This window comes from Trichechus manatus, unplaced genomic scaffold (genome assembly GCF_000243295.1).
Source record: "Trichechus manatus latirostris isolate Lorelei unplaced genomic scaffold, TriManLat1.0 scaffold00038, whole genome shotgun sequence".
NCBI classification, from domain to species: domain Eukaryota; kingdom Metazoa; phylum Chordata; class Mammalia; order Sirenia; family Trichechidae; genus Trichechus; species Trichechus manatus.
The window spans coordinates 8038586-8058475 of NW_004443974.1; the positions used below are offsets into that span (position 1 = coordinate 8038586).

At 40.6% G+C, this 19890-nt stretch overlaps 1 protein-coding gene across 1 annotated transcript in view; it reads right to left on the minus strand.

Moving 5' to 3' along the window:
- DENND1A (DENN domain containing 1A) overlaps window positions 1-19890 on the minus strand; it is a 545605-nt gene that overhangs the window by 245009 nt on the left and 280706 nt on the right. The window contains exon 8 of the mRNA XM_004375649.1: window positions 12770-12870. Coding sequence (XP_004375706.1) covers window positions 12770-12870 — 101 coding nt within the window. The remainder of the gene's footprint in view (window positions 1-12769; window positions 12871-19890) is intronic.

Consider the following 19890-nt stretch of genomic DNA (forward strand, 5'->3'; position numbering starts at 1 on the left):
CACAAGAGTGGCGGTGGGCTGGGGGTGAGGTCGGTGTTCAGCACTAGAGATGTTTGTTAATGGAAGACACATGTACATCACTGGAGCTGATCATGAAACAGAGAGAGAGAGGGAAGACATTGCCCTTCTGAGTGTGGCCCTGTGGGCTTCCCGGGGTAATTTACGGACGGAGAGGGGTCTGAGAGGGAAGATGCCTTCTAGAGCTCCAAGCCACTGGAATCAACCACATGAGTTACAAAGATAAGGCCTGGAAAAAAATCTACAGAGGTCAACATCAAAGCCTGGAGTAACCTGCCCTTTTGTGTCTCCTCAGTCTACCGGAAGGAGACAGACTTGGAAAACATCAGGAAAGGCTCCATGGCTAAGACCACTGCAGCAGGAGAAGTTAATCACAGAGGAAAGGTCAGAAGACAGGGCTCTCTGTGGCCACAGAGAGAATTCAATGAGAACCATTACAGTTAGACCAGTTGCAAAAGGGAAGCCCCAGGCTGTGAGCATCAGCAGCCCACAGGACTCTAACAGAAATGCACAAATAAATAAGGTACAAAAGCAACAAGAAGAGAAAAATAAAAAAAAATATTTATGGAGAAATAAATCAAAAGAAAGTAACAGAAAAAAGAGCAAAAAATTGAAAATGCAGCTAGTAATAATAGGGAAAAAAAATTTTCTTTTTGGTTTTTTTGGACTAAGATATACCACATGCCAAGATGCACAACACTCAATTACCTTCTAAGCCTGGGATCTCAGTCTTTCACATGTTTAAGGGAAAGACAAACCCACATTTGCTGAGATTACTCAGAACCTAGCACTGTGCTAGATGGATGGAATACACAGAGTCACTGTTTGAAAAAGAACTGATTGACGTTCAACCATTTCAGGATGTAGCAGATGATCAAGACCTGATGGTACTGAAGAAAGAAGTCCAAGCTGCACTGAAGGCATCGGTGAAAAACAAGGCTCCAGGAACTGTAAGAGTACCAACTGAGATGTTTCAACAAATGGATGCAGCACTGGAAGCACTCACTCGTCTATGCCAAGAAATTTGGAAGACAGCTACCTGGCCAACTGACTGGAAGAGATCCACATTCGTGACCATTCCAAAGAAAGGGGATCCAAGAGAATGTGGAAATTTTCTAACAATATCATTAATATCATACGCAAGTAAAATTTTGCTGAAGATCATTCAGAAGTAGTTACAGCAATACATTGACAGGGAATTGACAAAAATTCAAGCTGGATTCAGAAGAGGACGTGGAACGAGGGATATCACTGCTGATGTCAGATGGATCCTGGCTGAAAGCAGAGAATACCAGAAAGACATTTACCTGTTTTTTATTGACTACGCAAAGGCTTTCTACTGTGTGGATCATAACAAATTATGGATAACACTGTGAAGAATGGGAATTCCAGAACACTTAATTGTGCTCATGAGGAATCTGTGTATAGATCAAGAGGCAGTCGTTTGAACAGAACAAGCGGATACTGCGTGGTTTAAAATCAAGAAATGTGTGAATCAGGGTTGTATCCTTTCACCACATTTATTCAATCTGCATGCTGAGCAAATAATTTGAGAAGCTGGACTATATGAAGATTGGAGGAAGAATCATAAACAACCTGCGATATGCAGACGACATAACCTTGCTTGCTGAAAGTGAAGAGGACTTGAAACACTTACTGATGAAGATCAAAGACTACAGCCTTTAGTATGGATTACACCTTAACATAAAGAAAACAAAAATCCTCACAACTGGACCAATAAGCAACATTACGATGAATGGAGAAAAGACTGAAGTTGTCAAGAATTTCATCTTACTTGGATCCACAATCAACGCCCATGGAAGCAGCAGTCAAGAAATCAAACAACGCATTGCATTGGGTAAATCTGCTGCAAAAGATCTCTTCAAAGTGTTAAAAAGCAAAGACATCACTTTGAGAACTGTCATGGATTGAACTGTGTCCCCCCAAAATATGTCAACTTGGCTAGGTCATGATTCCTAGTATTGTTATGATTGTCTACCATTTTGTCATCTGATGTGATTTCCCTATGTGTTGTAAATCCAATCACTGTGATGTAATAAGACGGATTAGCAGCAGTTATATTGATTAGATCTACAAAAGTAGATAGTCTCTTAAACCAATCTCTTTTGAGATATAAAAGAGAGAAGCAAGCAGAGACAGGGGGACCTCATACCACTAAGACAGCAGTGCCAGGAGCAGACCACGTCCTTTGGACCTGAGGTTCCCGCACTGAGATACTCCCAGACCAAGGGAAGACTGATGACAAGGACCTTCCTCCAGGGCTGACAAAAAGAGAAAGCTTTCCCCTGGAGCTGGTGTCCTGAGTTCGTACTTGTAGCCTACTGGACTGTGACAGAATAAACTTCTCTTTGTTAACGCCATCCACTTGTGGTATTTCTGTTATAGCAGCACTAGATGACTAAGACAAGGACTAAGGTGCACCTGACCCAAGCCATGGTGTTTTCAATTGCCTCATATGCATACAAAAGCTGGACAATGAATAAAGAAGACTGAAGAAGAATTAATGCCTTTGAATTATGGTGTTGGTGAAGAATATTGAATATAACCTGGACTTCCAGAAGAACAAACAAGTCTGTTTTGGAAGAAGTACAGCCAGAATGCTCCTTAGAAGCAAGGATGGCAAGATGTCTCACATACTTTGGACATGTTATCAGGAGGGACCAGTCCCTGGAGCAGGACATCATGCTTGGTAAAGTAGAGGGTCAGCAAAAAAGAGGAAGACCCTCAGCAAAATGGATTGACACAGTGGCTGCAAAAGTGGGCTCAAGAATAACAAGAATTGTGAGGATGGCGCAGAACCAGGCGATGTTTCATTCTGTTGTACATAGCGTTGCTATGAGTTGGAATGAACCTGAGGGCACTGAACAACAACAGTGCTGTGCTGGTGCTTCATATATATTCCCTTGTGCCAACAACTGAGAGAGGCAGGGATGACTTACACCAAAAGCCCTACCATGAGATAACTTGCTCCACTGTTGAAGCTTCCCATGACCATGATATTACATGATCTGTGGTTCTTGACCCATTGGTGATTTATGGTTCTCATGATTGTATCTAGAACGTGTTTACCGCAGAGACCACTACACTATGATCTGGAAGTTCTAGAGTTTTCTAAGTGTCAGGTCGAAGCCAGGATTCAGGTCAAGGAGGAGTCAGGAATTACAGAATGTTTCACTAGAAGTGGAAAACCAGGCTATGATTTGGTCAACTAAGCAGAGGTCAGAGCCAGGTATGGCCCATGGATGCTAGTCAGAAACCGGAGCAGGGAAAGCAGGCTGTTACCAGTCAGGCAGCAGAAGGGGGACTGGGAGGGCAGGACCCGTAGGGCAGGTGCAGGGACTCAGGTGCAGATACAGCAGGAGAGGAGGTGGAGGATCACTGGAACGGTTAAGATACAGTCAGAAGAGCTCTGTAAATGGTGGTGGATGAGCCAACAAACACCATCCCCCAAACAAGGAAGGGACATTTCTGTGTTAAAGGGATGCTATGTCTTCTCTAACCCTGAAAGTCTTAGCATCATCATGGGAGTATGCTGCCAAGGCTGGATGACAGTTGTACCGCTAGACTCCTAGCATTTCTGCTATCTGGGGCACCTCTTGAGGCACCAGGCTAAGTGTTTGATGCTAACCATCTTCAGGGACTTTTGCTTTTTGCTATACATACTTTTTTGTTACTTACTTGCTGCCAGGTTCTTTATATAGTTAGCTATATTCTTAACAACAACTTTGCAGATGAGGAAACTAAGGCTCAGAGAGATTATATTACTCAACCAAAGTCGAATATTCAGTAGGATCAGAGCCAGGATTTGGACCCAGGAGCTGGACTTCCAAGCCTGAACTCTTTTGTTCTACTGTTTTTCTGTTCAAGCCTCAGGTCAAGTTCAGCCAATTCTTAGCTGGGGATTTACCTAGCAATCTATAATTTTCCTTTGTTCAACTGCTACATAGTTTGCCCACTTCCTATCCATGAGGTCCACCACAGACCCAACTTCCTTTCTCCTTCTGTCTGAAACTGAAATCCTGGTCCTTATCCTCTCCTACTCCTCCTGATGAGCTCCTGTGACAGTGGTACCACCCTGAGTATTAGAACTGTCTTGGTCTCTTGCTGGCTCTCACCCTAAAAAATATTCTCTGTTCTCTCTCGTCTGGACATCTGAATTCTTTTGTGAAGTAGTTTTGCAGATCCAGAACCATCTATCAGCTTCTTACCTTCCTATGCCCAGTGGTAGGCATAGCAGGCACTCATAAATACTCACTGCATGATGGAAATAGCATACAGCTTTTGACTTACGGTAATTCGATATTTAATATAACCTAAAAAGCACAGAGTTTGGTATATGTAAGGGGTTTTTAGCCAAACTTGTTTACCTAATCCACTTCCATCTTAACTGGGTGTTGTGAATTTCAATGGGATTTTGTTGGATCACATATACATATATATAATACAATCCAGTTGAGATTCACAATACCTAGTTAGGATGGAAATGGGTAATATAAAAACAGTACCTACCATCCTAGTATATATGGAGCACCTGCTTTGTGTCAATAGTAATTAGCATTCATATTTGACAGAGGAGAAAGCAGGCTCAGAGAGGTTTAATGACCTGAAAGCAAGTAAGTGGGAAGCCAGGATCAGAGCCAGGTTTATCTGTTTCTACCACATCATACTTCTATTTTTATTCCTACCACCAAGAATATAAACAATCCCTCTTAATTTAGTATCAATTTATTGTCTATGCAAAATTTCATGGCTTCAATGAAGGTAACGATTAGAATGCACTCAGCTCTGGTCAATCAGATGTCACTTCACAGCTCTGTCCAGACTGATACCCATCACCAATAGCCAAAAGGACTGTGCACCCTGTGCTCAGACACATTTCAGACTTTTGCTAAAAATCTTAGATGGAATACTTGATACAGCACATGGGGGTTTAGAACCCTACATACAACACAGATAAAGAACCTGGAACTAGCATCTCTCACAGAGAACTTAAACATCTCTACTCTGAGAGGAAGAATGGCTTCTAGAATCACCTGGAAATGCCAGGGATTCTAATGCATTTTATAAAGTGAAATGCAAAATCCAAGCTTTAATTGTACACATCATATTTAACTTTTGGGTTCAACCATGTACTCAGTGAGCATCAAGAGTTAGCTACTAACTTGCTCTTGATGTGGCTGTCCTTTAAGGGCAAATGAACTTGTCCTGATCTGCTTTGGGAATATCTTATCACAAAGATGTGTTAACAAGTGCCTAAAATAATCAAAATACACAATTCAACTTAGGAATTGATCTGTAGTCCTTATATAGGACTACTCCTGAAGTAGGAAGGGAGAAAAAGGAATTTACGTGGGAAATACCATATTGGTTCTTCTGGGACTTTTTATTGGCAACATTTACTTAGCACAGTGCCTCGTACATAGTAAGTGTTCTATAAATATTTGTTGAATGAATGAATGAGTTTACAATTAGAAAGTCACCAAGAATCCTACATAAAGAATTTTTTCACAAAATCTTGGTGATGGGTACAACTTATTTTCTAATACTTTGGAGGATATTAGTAAAAAAGCTTTAATATCAGATGGCCTTGGATTTCAAGTGAGGGCTCTACCATTTCTTAGTTGTGTGACAGTGGGTAAGGCATTAAACCTCTTTGAGCTTCGATTTCCTAACCTATACAATGGAGCTAATATTTATCTCACAGCTCGATTTTGAAGATTTTTTATAATCTTCATAAAGAGTTTGACACACATACACGGTACTTAACAGATGGTGATTATTATTATGAAAGGGAATGCTGACCCTCATCACCATGTTAATTCTTTTCTCCCAGAAATGAGAAGGTTTTCCCAACACTGGCCAAGGTCAGGGCTGCCATCAGCTAAGGTAGGGAACATTCTTGTTTTCACTTTCAAAGTCAAGGGAATGGCACAGATCTAAAGTAGAAAGAAACCAGCAGCACATGTTTTTAAATATTCATAAGGGCTGGAAATGTCTTACTCCTTTCGTTTTCTCTGCCATCTGCTTTTGTTTCTTTTCTTTTCATTCTTATGCCACAGCTGCAAATGAAAACAACCATACAATAACTCAAGTTAAAAAAAAAAATCAAAATAAAAACAATCTGAAGGATAAAAAACAGGAGATGAATTATAAACTTTTTCCCTGAGCTCACAAGGCAGCAGAAGCAGGAATAACGTTTGATGTGAGTTAAACCTTCTGGAAACCAAAATCCACATCCCAGGTTTATAATAACCATGATAAGAGCAACCACCATTTACTGAATGGCTCCTACGTGCCACTTGATGACTAATAGCTCTCATTCCTATAGCCACTCTTCAAATTTTACAGAAAAAGAAATTGTAGATCAGAGAGGTAAAATAAACTTTTAATGGTCAGAGATGAAATTGACACTTGAAACCAGGTTATGTGTGAATCCAAAACCTAGGCACTTTGCACTCTACTGTCTTCTCCATAAATGGGAAAGGACAAGAAAAAATTAATTTGGGAAATATTTAGGGCAGACCATTTGTACTAAACTGATTTATTCAGATAATTAAAATCTGTGATTATAGCTTTAATTAAAGTTAACTCGGATAATTGGTTGTTGTATTTGTGAATGTGCAATTAGAGTCTTCCACATAATTGCAGAGTTTTCAGCATCACACATTCCATTTACTCACTGCCTCCCAGAGCTTTACTCCACTGGCCTTTACCCTGCTGAAGGCTGCAATACAGTTGTTGGAGTCTCTGGGCCCAAGGACTATGGCCTATGACACCAACAGCAGGGTCTGGGCTCAGCCCCATTTAACATGTCTTTGTCCAGAAGTCAATGAACACCTCATCTTCAAGTGCAATGTAAAAAGCTCTTGTGGCCTACACTGTTGTCCTGAAAACTCCTAGCAGCATGTACCTGAAGAAAAACTGGCAGCAGTGGTCCTCATGTGTTAATTACACTTGTGAAGTCTATTATGCATAGAAAGGGCACCTGCTGGCAGTGAAAATGACTAGAATCTGCCCTTCCTGTGCAGTGAGTAAATTGAGAGTTCATTTCTACAGGAGATACTAGTTTTCAGATTCCATTTCGTGTATCCCCTGCATGGGGACGTACTTAACATATAAATCATCTGCAGAGGAACAAACCTCCTTCAAATTTACATGTTTCAGGCTCCTAGCACTTTACTTAAAATGCTAGTTATCCTTGCTGGCTCTTACTACCAAGGATTAAACTCAAGTGTGGTGAAAGTTACCGAGCACAATATAATAAAGTTATTAGCACTGATTCGAATTTCATGACATTTGTAGTTTCTGTACAAAGCAGTGGTCGCAGACTGAAGGTGATCAAATCAAGGAGGATGTGTTTTTCTCTTGGGGTCTTTTATTTCATCATCCTTACATTTTGCAGTTAATAAACAGACACCAATTCCCACTGGCCTGTAATCATTCTTTGGTCAAACGTCAAAAAGTTCTTTCATGAAAACAAGAGACCAGGAGAGAGACTGGTATCACACAAACACAGACACTTTAAAGATGTTGCCTCATCAAAAAGCTTATTCAGGCACCAAAAGATGCAAATCTTAATTTTGCTTTTTGCAGTGGAATTTGGAGGTGATAAGGGCTAAGCAAGGGGCCCTAGCTGTGTAACAGTTAAGCTCTCAGCTGCTAACTGAAAGGTTGGCGGTTCGAACCCACCTAGCAGCTCTGTGGGAGAAAGACCTGGGAATCTGCTTCTGTAAAGACCACAGCCTAGAAGACCCTATGGAGCAATTCTACTTTGTCACATGGGGTCACTACGAGTCAGAACTGACTTGATGACAACTAACACCAACAACGGCAAGTGCTAAGCAGCCTTCCTTGCCAAGTCTTCTCTTCTAAGTTAGACCCGCCAGCATTATCGCCCTTGGTCTGGCTGGTGACATAGTTCTCAAGAGGGCTAGAGTTAGAGATTGAAAACAGAATCTTGGATCAGTTTTCACAGTTTAAAGTAAAACATCTAATAAATTCTCTAATCAAAATGAAAGGAGGGCTGGAAAACAGGATGGTAGCTGGAAAGAACAACTGGCTAGTATAAACACTGACTTTGAAAATAAAACTTTTCAATTCTAAAAATAATACTTTCTCATTGCAGAAATCTTAGAAAATATGAAAAAAAACAAAAAACAAACAAACAAAAAACCAAGCAGAATCTTTCTCTTACTTCCCCCTTAGAAATCACTGTTAACATTGTGTATATTTCCTTCCAGATTTCTGCCTCTCTCTCTATATACACACATATACATCTAATTTTTGTGTTACGTATACATATATAATTTTTGTTCATTTTCACAAAAATGGAATCATATATAGTACATAGTGTCTGTACTTGGGCAAGTTACTAAAACTCTTGGGGTCTTAGTCTCCTGACGTGTGAAACAGAGATAATAATACCTGCCTTTCAGGGTTGTTGGAAGAATTACATGGGATTAAGATGTAAAGGAGATGTCCAACAATGGCAGTTATTGTTATCACTGATGTTACTGAGACAGCATTCTTCTCTTCACAGTTCTGGGAATACAGCTGCTGGTTTTTAACAGTTTAGCAACTAAAACTTTCCAAATAATTGAAAGGTAAAGTTGTACTATTTGGGAGACAGGGACTGTACTGACTTTCCCAGCTCCACCAATCCCTGCACACACAGTCCCTTGGGATTCCTGTCTGAAGCACAGCACCAAGACACACAGGTGAGTCTCTTCCAGAGAGAAGTCTGAGGCTTCCCTTGAGAGCACATGACTAGCGTGTGGTGTGTACGGGGGTATGAATCTCTCTCCACCTAGGGGATTTTGAGGTTATGTGTCTGTGGGGAAGAGACCTGTGTTTTTGTGGGTATGAGTATGGGGGGTATGTGTCTGTGAATGGGTAGGCGCATGTCTCTGTGGGCGTATGAGCCTGTGAGGGTGCTGTATGTCTGTGTGTGGGGCTTGGCAGCAGGTTCTATGTGCTTAAGGGGGCTGGGTATCACTCTGTGAGTATGTCTTGGTAGACATATGTCCCTTCTCTACCTTTTCCTATGTTTTCTCTCTATCCCCCTCACTATCTTTGTCCCTTCCACCTTCCTTGGCTGTGTGCTTTGTTCCTTCTTTTCCCTTCTCACTCCACATGTCTCCTTCCTCCTTTCAGAATGTCAATGTCAGCCTCTGCCCCTCCACCCCAATCTTTCATTAAAACAACAAATGCCGACAGGGTCCTTTCCTTTGGGAGACATGGCAGGGAAAAAAGTCAAGATAGTTGGTTCAGAAGCTCCAAGGAAGAGCAAAGTTAAGCAGAGGTCTAGTTTGAGGAATGGGGCACCTCAGTACATTTGTAGGGAGAGGAGGAAGGGGGGGTGGAAAGGGGAGTTTACTGATGCCAGAGAAAAGAGAGATCTGATATGGGTCCCAGAGAATTCTCAGGAGACAAAACCCAAGCCCAGGTGAAGTCAATGGCTTTGGCCAGACTGCTCTTCCTTCCACAAGGGAGGTAGAGGAGAAGGAAAAGGAAGGCATCATGTAACAAAGCTTGGGGACAGGGAGAAAGGCAGTAGTGGAAACAGACCATACGGCCTCTCTCTCCTCACCAAAACAGGGAATGAAGCCCATCCCTGAGTCTGGTGCACGGTGGGGACAGGACAGCCCTGAGCGTGGTGGGGGGAACGAGGGTTTAGGGCAGCTGCTGCGGGCCATGTGAATGACAGCAGAGAAGGAGGAGGGGAAACTAAGATTAGCAGCATCACTTTCTAATAGATGTTTCTGCAATGGTTTTGAGACCTTCTCTAGCAGTACTGCCAGACAAGCAGCAGGTAAGAGGGGGCATGCCCAGGGTCAGTGGAAAGGCCAGGGAGCAGGAGTCTCTGGGAATAGGTGAGAAATTCTGGAATAGCTCCTCTCTCATGGATCTTAGCACCTTGTGCACAAATAATCTGTTTGTGTGCCTGTCTTCTACACCTGACTGTGAATCCCTTTAGGTCTAGACTTGCTCTCATCTCTGTCTTCCCCGTACTTTGCACACTGCCTGAGACAAGGAAACATCAGTGAACGTCTGCTGTACTGAAAAGCTCATCAATGCCCAGGACAAGCAGGAAGGCAAATAAAACCAGAAAGAGGTTAATAAACAAGTAGGTAGAGCTGAGAGGGGGCAAGAGGGCTGGTGGGAGAAAGTCATGGTAAAGATACAGGGGTATTCAAAAGAAGAGAGAGAAAAGAACAGGTGGCAAAGGAAGGAAGCTAGAATCAGGGCGAGAATCCTTCAGCCAGAGACGTAAGAAATGAGTGAGTTTCAAATGGTTAAATGACACAAGGTATGGTACCTGCTGGGTGGCTGACAGTGCTTTTCAGTCTACAAAGTCCTTTTGCACATACATGACTTTATTTCACCTTCAAAACAACTCCAGGAATAAGCATCAATATTTTCACTTCTCTCCAGATAAAAAACAAAACAAAAAACCCATTGCGGTCGAGTCAATTCTGACTCATAGCGACGCTATAGGATAGGGTAGAACAGCCCCATGGGGTTTCCAAGGCTGAAATCTTTACAGAAGCAGACAACCAAGTCTTTCTCCTGTGGAGCGGCTAGGAGGTTTGAACTGCCGACTTTTAGGTTGGCAGCCAAGCACTTTAACTACCGCATCACCAGGGCTCCTCTCTTTAGATAAGGAAGGAGATTCAGAGAGGCAAAGTCAGTTGCTGTAAACTACACAGCTGGGCAGTAACAGAGCTGAGACAGGGACTTGGATGTCCTCGTGCAGCTTCATCTTTGTTTGTGCTCCTGCATGGCCTCACTGAGGGAAAGCAAAGACTCCTCTACAGATGACAAAATACAGCAAATGTGAGTACAGTGGGAGTAAAGGAAGGCCAAAGGTGTGGACTGTGGAGTCACTGAGGATGGCAGGCAGTGAAGTGGAAAGAAGATGTGGACCTCTAAGCAAATGGGGGATGGAGGCAAGCACGTAACAGTGACAGGGCAGTGAAGAAGTCTCCTAGGTGCTGTGCTAGAAGCCAAATGACAGAGTTGAGCTTGCGCCAGGCCATGGCAGTAGACACAGGAGTCTGACAACCCTTACTTTGGAGCCTGGGAGTAGAAGCAGCAGCTTCAACTGGAGAGAGTTCAATGTTCCACAGAGTCCCCAGGAGAAGGGAGATGTTAGAGAACTTGATACAGGGGAGTGTTTCTTCACAAATACTCCCCGTGGAAAAGGGCAGGCCCATGTATTTAATGTAATAAATTGGTGAATTCATTATGAGGGGTTTATATCCTTAGCCTTTGGTACGTGTACATATTATAATAGCTCCTACCTACTCTAGAAGGAGTTAAAAAGATAAAACCTAAACCAGCAGTACCTAAAGTCACCATATTACTGGAAAGAATTTCTAAAATAAATCAAGATATAAGGGGATATAGCGAACAAAATGTTGGGCCCAGCTATCTGATGAATCAAGAAGAAATTTAAAATATGCCAGGATTACATACTCCACATGGTGAGAAACACACTGACCCTTAACCTCTTAAGAAGATCCACCAGAATAAGAGACACAATAAAGACAGAAATGAGCCGGTTCACTTAGTGCTATGCACTAGAGAGGACCACTGATTTTTATTTGATGGCCCTGAGCTAGATCTCTGTTTTGCTTACGGCTTCTTGGGATAAGGGTGAGCTGACACAATCGAATAAGGAGCGACGTTGGAATGTCTTTCTGCTCCCAGGAAAATGTGGCTCCTGGGTGGACCTTTTCAATAAGATGACTGCAGAATGGACTGGAGAGCTCAGCAAAAATTATGACTGGTGTGGAATCAATCACTGAATCAATGGTAAATGTCTTGAATCACCTGTTCTTAGGTGACAGGCCTATGGCCCATCAGATGGTCCCTTTCTCCTGAAGCTCTCAATTCCTAGAAGGCAGTTAGTGCCTTTTCCTACATATGTACAGTGCTTCCTTATCAACTGCTGCTGACTTGAGCTGTTTGGAGACAATGTTTTTAATCACATTATACTGGAAAAGGAAAGTTATTCATAATGAAAACAGATCCAAATCAGTCACAGACTCTTCTGTAATCTACTGAAGACAGTCATGATGACAACATTTATGCAGAAACATTTACTGAGTACCTTACCATGAGCCAGCTTTTCTACATGGTGTCCTTGCATCCGTTATCTCACTTCATCTTTACATAATTATGTACTGAACAACTTTATTTTGCGGACAAGAAAATAGTCTTAAGCCAAGTGTTACACAGCTAGAAGGTAGACAGCTGACTCTAAAACATACTACATTGAACAGTGAAATTCTCATCAAAAATTTCAGAGGGTTCTGATGTCAGGCTTGTGTACCCAAACCACAGCTGACAGCATGTCTATGGAACATGTCAGGACATGGCAACAGCCTGAAGACCTTGGGGATCTCAATTGTTCTTGTCACTAGCTCCCAATTTGTCTTACAAAGAAAAAAAAAAAATCACACCACCTCTGGTGCTTTGGTTTCACCAAACTAAGAAATGGGAAAAGTATTATCTGCTCTCTTAAACTCTTAAGAATGTCATGAAGACATATATGAAAGCTATTTGGAAATAAGAGGGTCATGCAATCAGGTGATCTAAAATCCAAATGTCATTTTGAAGTCAGTATTTTTAATTTTGTCACCTGCTGCAGTAACAAGTTACAGACCTAACATTTCTAGTTAGTTTATGCAGGAAAAGCAGAGCACACGGTAAGCAGTAGCCTTACCAGCAGTAGTCCAGCAGATGTGGAGGCAGGACAGGGATGTACACGTGCTGCCAGTACATGGGGTACAGCATGGCAGCAGACCCGTGGATACAGGCAGTCAGCTGCAACAGAAGCAAATCAGAGATTCAGAGCTAAAAAAGTCAAAGTGAGGAAACATTATTATTTGATTTCAGCAATAAAATTAAAGACTTATCAACATACTTAAAATTATAAGTTGAATTCTGGATAAATAATTCTCAGTTAACTCAATCACCCTAATCCAAATTTAATAAGCGCTTTCTTTAAAAAAAACAAACTATGTTATTATAAAACAAATGTACAATTATCGCAGAAAATTTAGAAATGGAGAAAGGGATGAAGGACTATGGGTCACTACCATCTGAAGATAATTTAATATTTTAGGGCATTACACACATATATACTTATGTTTCCTTTTCTTAGAATTTTTTTCTGCTCTTTCTTTACCTTAACGTTACATGATAGCACTTTCTCATGCATCTAAACATTTTAAAAATATATCCCTAATGATTGTATAATACTCTACTCAATGAATTTGCTATACTATATCCAACCACTCTTCCACCACTAAGTATAAATAATCAGATCAGGTCAACAGTTTTTCTATGAGGTTTCCAGATGGAGAATTAAGAAACAAAAGTACAAGTATTTTAAGTCATGTAATAAACATAAATATCATAAATATATAAATATAATAAATAGATGAAGGATGGAGGCTTTTTATACTCTCCCAGCCTTGTACTAGAATGCTGGCCTCCATGCACCTCACCAGCATCAAGCATTACAGTCAATTTAGTAGTTTTATAATTGTATATGTCTTGTTTTTACTTTTATTTCTTTGACCATGACCAAAACTGAATGTTTTGTCATAGTTTCTTGACTATATTTCTTAGGTATGTGGTCTGTTAATATTCTTACTTCATTTTGTTCTAATAAGCATTAGTATTTTTTTAAAAATTGATTTAGAAACAAGTACTGATGATTATATAAAACATACTAATTCTTTGGAAGATTTTAAAAATAATCATTTATCCTTGTTTAATTTTCTTTGAACTTTTGGCTGAAGAGGAGTTTGAAATGATTATGTAGACAAATCTTTTCCTTCATGACTGTTTCCTAAGAATGCCCTTCACATTTTCTGCCCAGCATTTAACTCTCTAATCCATCTGGAATTAATTCAGGTTTAAGAACCGAGGCGAGAATTTATTTTTTCCACACAGTTAATCAATTGCCCCAGCACTGTATACTGACTAATCCTTCCTTTCCCCCTTCTTTTGACGTGACCTCTATTTTGTATTCCTTTTTTGTTTATTTTTTAAGAGCTAGACACATCACACAACTGGTATTTGATACAATTAAAAAACTGGGAAACAAAGATAATAAAATAGATAAAATTGTTTCAAAATTCAATATAGTGAAAGAAGGAAGAAAACCAACACCTTAGGAGCCCTGGCTATGAAGTGACAAAAGCCAATAACACATGTTTCTTTCTGTCTTTTTTTCTGTAATGTTTCTTTGATTTCTGGGAAGTCTGTTCCCTTGAGGACTTTGCTTCTTTTGGAAGCTGTTAACTGGCCTTTGCTGACAGAAGGACATTTACGTGACGAAAGAGTGACGTGCCAAGGACCAGTTAAAAGAATCCCAGAGGTTAGTGTAACATGAACAGCTTTAAATTGGATATTCTGCTGATGTTTCACAGTTGTGAAAGCTGTGTATTAAAGCCAGAGCTGCTACTTTTTTTTTTCCCCTTTCGCTTCAGAACTCGTCCTTTAAATCAGGTACACGTCCTGAAAAGGAGATAATCTAGCACGCTCTCTCAAGAGCTGTTCCCAGCAACTTCACTGGTTTAATCCATCCCTCCCAGATCCATTTTGGTAGGTTTCCATATAAAGGAGGCTGTCGTATACATATGAACAATCTCTCAGGGTTAGAATAAATGAAAAATCTTTGTTGGTGTTGAGTGGAGAATGAAGTTCACTTTACTCCAACTCTACCCTGAAGTCAGGTTGAAGGCTTATGGGGGCCTCAGGTCCCACCCTTTCTGCTCATCCTTCCACCAGCCACCAACGTGCTCTTACAAAAGTGCAGGTCCAGTCATGTTACTCTGTACTCAGTCTTCAGTGGCATGTCTGGAATAGGCATGTCTCCATGAACTGGCCCCTGTCTATCTGTAGAAAAGCATCTCTGGTCACAGTCTCTACTGCCTTCCCCAAGTTTATCCTTAGAAAAAATCATTTGCAGACCCAGGAAGAGTTATGCACTCCTTTGTCTCCTTCTTTGCAACCCTCCCTTAAATCAACCAGACTTGTGGCCCTGGCAAACCCCTCCCCTCCCCTCCAGGTCTCTGTACAAGTACCATCTTCTGTGAAGCCCTGCATGGCTCCCCTAGGCACATGGCCCATAACTGTCTGCATGTTTACCCCTAAACTGTAAAGGAAAGAAAGGACCCTGTCTCTCTTTTCATCTCCATATCCTCAGTGGCAATGGTATATATACATTGTTAGCTGTCAAGTCAGCCCCGGACTCATGGCAACCCCATGCAAAACCAAACTGGACAGTTGGGATGCATAGGGTTTCACTGGCTGATTTTGGGAAGTAGATTGCCAGGCTTTTCGTCCTAATCCATCTTAGTGTGGAAGCTCCACTGAAACTTGTTCAGCATCACAGAAACATTTAAGCCTCCTCTGACAGCCAAGTGGTAGCTGTGCTTGAGATGTCCTAGCCTAGAATCAAACCTGGGTCTCCTGCATGGAAAGAGAGAATTCTATCACTGAATCACCACTGCCCCTATGACATATATATATAGGTGCTAGTAAATGCAATGTTTCCTGAATAAATAAAAAACAACTTCTACTTAGAATATAGTCACAATATAAAGACAGTCAGTGGCTTAGCTTTTAATGGTACTGGACCAACATTTTCATGACTCTCAGAGATGTCTGTGACTCGAATTCCAAAACAATAATAAGCTTAGATACACATATATGCCACTTTTGGAAAATCAAATAATTCATTCATTCATTCAATGATATACCTATTCTATAACTCTATAACACATCAAATAAAAGCACTTTAAAATCCATGAAGTATCACACAAATGTAAGATATCATCATCATGTATTTATTTGTAATTCTCTTTGAAAAAGTCATTCAACAGAATTATCCCGGTTGAGACAGAACCTGATTACCTGCCTCTTTTTAGCTTAAATTGGTTTGGGTCAAAATCCTATTTCAAAGGATAAAGTGGCAGAGATCTTATCTTCAGACAATGCTCTTTTTCATGTCTCCTTAACCTCAAAAAAACTTACCAAGCTAAACGCCAAGATTTTAAAATTACTTATCTCGCATAAAAATCAAGCTTTTAAGGTGTTTGATCAATTCATTAGGGGGTTTTCTAAGGGCCAAATCTCCACAATTGGAGTAAAATGCATTCACCCATTTAATTAAGAAAACAAACAAACAAAGAAAAGGAATTGTTTGGCTCTTTTCCAAAATACTAAATGGCACAAACTATGTGCACTGTTACTTAGAATGAATAGTGGCTAAATCAATTACAAGAAAAGTCTTAGGACATACCTATGCTTAACTAGAAATGACATATTATGTCCTGTTAATTATCACTAGTCATTTATTTTAAAAAATAAGTCTAAAATCCCATTTCTAAAAATATGGATCAAAAAGGCCGATACTCATTTCTTACAGAATACAAAATTAAAAGGTAATGAAAATATACAATTTGGAGTGTAGTCAACAAAGAGGGTATTGTGAATATTTAATTGAACTGCAAGTTGAAGAAAATGATCCTATCAAAATTTCACTCAGTGGGAGAATAGAAAGATAGTATGTGTAAAATTTGCCCAGAGTCATTAGTCACAATGAATATTCATCAGAAGCCAATTATCAATCCCATTTAATGACACCCCAAAAGATTTTGCCCTGAAGCAGCTGAACAGTGTAAGACTCCAGACAAAACTAGACAAATTATACAGCCAACAGCCAGTCTAGCCAGGACACAGATTATAAAGTAAACCACTGGTGGGTTTTTGGATGCACTTTAGCAAATTCTGTCCTCAATTAAAGGTGCACAAGGTCGGTTCTATCTTGGAGCTTTATACATGGCTCCATTAGTTTTCTTTGAGGGAAAGGAAGAAAAGAGAAAAAGGCATCAGTGGTAGGACATGAATGGAGAGAGATCAATGACAGAGTTGAAAAAAACCCACAAAGACACTTTTTTTTTAAAATTTTAAGGTATTTCTCAGAGATAATGCCCAGATTGTCACAATCTTAGACTCCAATGCCTCAGCTGATTCCTAATAGCAGTTCTGCGATTTAACAGAATAAAAATAAGAATCCCAACAGAGAGTGCAAAGTATTATTTGGTAGGGATAAACAGATGGATATGTGTGTGTGTGTTTAAATAAATATACGCTCATCACTACATTTCACAGATAAGGAAATAGTCTCAGAGGTGAAATTACTTGCTCAAAGTCACATAGCTAGTAAGTGACAGAACTGGGACTCACATCCAGGTCTGTCAGACTAAAATGGCCATTGTATTTCCACAATGTATAAATTAAACTAAAAATTTTTTACTGAGTGCCTAATCTGTGCCATACACTTTGCTGAGGATTCTGAATTGAAATGAGATATTGTCCTTGCAAGCAATACCAAATTATGTACAAATGCATTTGCCTTGATATTTGACAACCAAATATCTAGGGCAATGTACTAATAACCATTTTTAAAACAGAAACAGATCTGAGCATTTACTCAGGATTAGTTACATTTAACTAAGGTGGTGTACTGTCTTTAATCCACAGGAAATTCTTGACAATGAAGTAATGATTATTATTCAAACAGAAAGGTTTAAATCCCATTTTGGAGACACACGTATATGTGAAAGTCTTGCTTTCTGTCATGTTCTCTTTCATATACTTGAATGAAATCTTCTACTGTCTTTGCGATCTGAGCAAGCCACTTCCTCTCCTGTGTTTCAAATCCCCTACATGAAAAATGAGAGACTGGACTACATGATCTCTGTTTCCCCTTCTGGCTTTTGATGACTTGTAATTTCAGAGGAATTGCCATCCTTTGACATGAAGAATGCTCCTCCTCTGTGCAGTTTACCTTCTGAGTCTGCCATATTGACTAAGTAAAACAGGGTCCATCTCTAAGTTGACCTTGCTTTCTCATCTCTGCAGCTACAGGGGCCCACCTTTAATTTGTGTGCCCTCTAGGAAACACTACATTTGAGTCACCCCATTTCCATCACCTGACAGTGCACAGCACAGCCTGCCTCCATGCTTGGCCCCTGATACTCTGAAGATCCCGGTGGTAGATGATCTTAGGAGCCCAAGGGCATGGGACTAAGGACATGAGCTCCTCAAGGACAGAGACCACATTTGATTCCTCTCCTTATCTCCTACTGTGCCTGACACAGAGCAGGTGCTCAGAAAATGTTTAAGGAATGTTAAAACATCTCTAGCTTAACATCATGAGAAATGGCAGGCAAGATTTTCAGACATTTAACAAATTGAAATTGCTTAATAAATTACAACTAGAAGATGTTTCTAAAAGATACTGAGATTCCAAATTCTACAACCTGCAGAGGACAAAACCAGATGGGGTCACACCCAGAACTCAGAATGTTACAAGATTAAACTGACACCTGCTTCAAAGGGTTAGAGGTATTTGGATTTCTCCTCTGAACCTAAACATCAGGAAACTGATAAAATGGAGAGTATGGAAAGAATATCAGATTAGTAACTTTAAAAACAGGCCATTTTTAACTTCACTCATTTCAACCAAGAATCATCCTATATAGAACAGTTGTAGAAAACGTTGTGTGTCTTGGGAAAGTTGTTAGCTTTCTCATTTTTTAATTTTTTCCCATACAAAAATTTATACACTGTTATGTGACTTTAATTGCTCTCCCCATACTGTGACAGCACACTCCCCCTTTCCACTCGTGATTGCCCATGTTCATTCAACCAGCTCCTAAACCTCTCTGCCTTCCCATCTCACCTCCAGACTGAAGCTGCCCATTTAGTCTCTTGCATCCACTTGAGCCAAGAGGCACACTACTCACGACTATCACTTTATGTCCCACAGTCCAGTTCAGTCCTTGTCTGAAGAGTTGGCCTCGGAAATTGTTTTAGTTCTGGGCTGATAGAGAATCCAGGGGCCATGCTTTCTGGGGTTTCTCCAGTCTCAGTGAGACGACTGTCTGATCTTCTTACTAGAATTTGAGTTCTGCACCCCACCTTTCTCCTGCTCCATCCAGGACTCTCTGTTGTGTTCCCTGTCAGGGCGGTCACTGGTGGTAGCTGGGCACCATCTAGTTCTTCTGGTCTCAGGCTGATGAAGTCTCTGGTTTTCTTTCTGTCTCTTGGGCTAATACTTTCCTTGTGTCTTTGGTGTTCTTCATTCTCCTTTAATCCAGGTGGTTGGGACCAATTGATGCATCTTAGATGGCTGCTTGCAAGCTTTTAAGATCCCAGATGCCACTCACCAAAGTAGGATGCAGAATATTTTCTTAGTAAGCTTTGTTATGCCAATTGACCTAGATGTCCCCTGAAAGCATGGTTCCCAGACCCCGACCCCTGCTACTCTGTCCCTCAAAGTGTTTGTATTCAGGAAACTTCTTAGCTTTGGTTTAGTCCAGGTGTGCTGACTTCCCCTGTACTGTGTGCTGTCCTTCCCTTCAATTAAGACAATTATCTACTATCTAGTTAGTAAATAACCCTCACCCTCCCTCCCCACCCTCGTAACCATCAAAGAATGTTTTTTCCTCTGTTTAAACCTTTTCTTGAGTTCTTATAATAGTGGTCTTATACAATATTTGTCCTTTTGTGACTGACTAAATTCACTCAGCAAAATGACCTCCAGATTCCTCCATGTTACAAGATGTTTCACGGCTTCATCGTTGTTTTTTATCGTTGCGTAGCATTCCATTATGTGGATATACCATAATTTGTTTATCCATTTGTCCGTTGATGGGCACCTAGATTGTTTCCATCTTTTTGCTATTGTCAACAGTGCTGCAAAGAACATGGGTGTGCATATACCTATTCATGTGATGGCTCTTATTTCTCTAGGATATA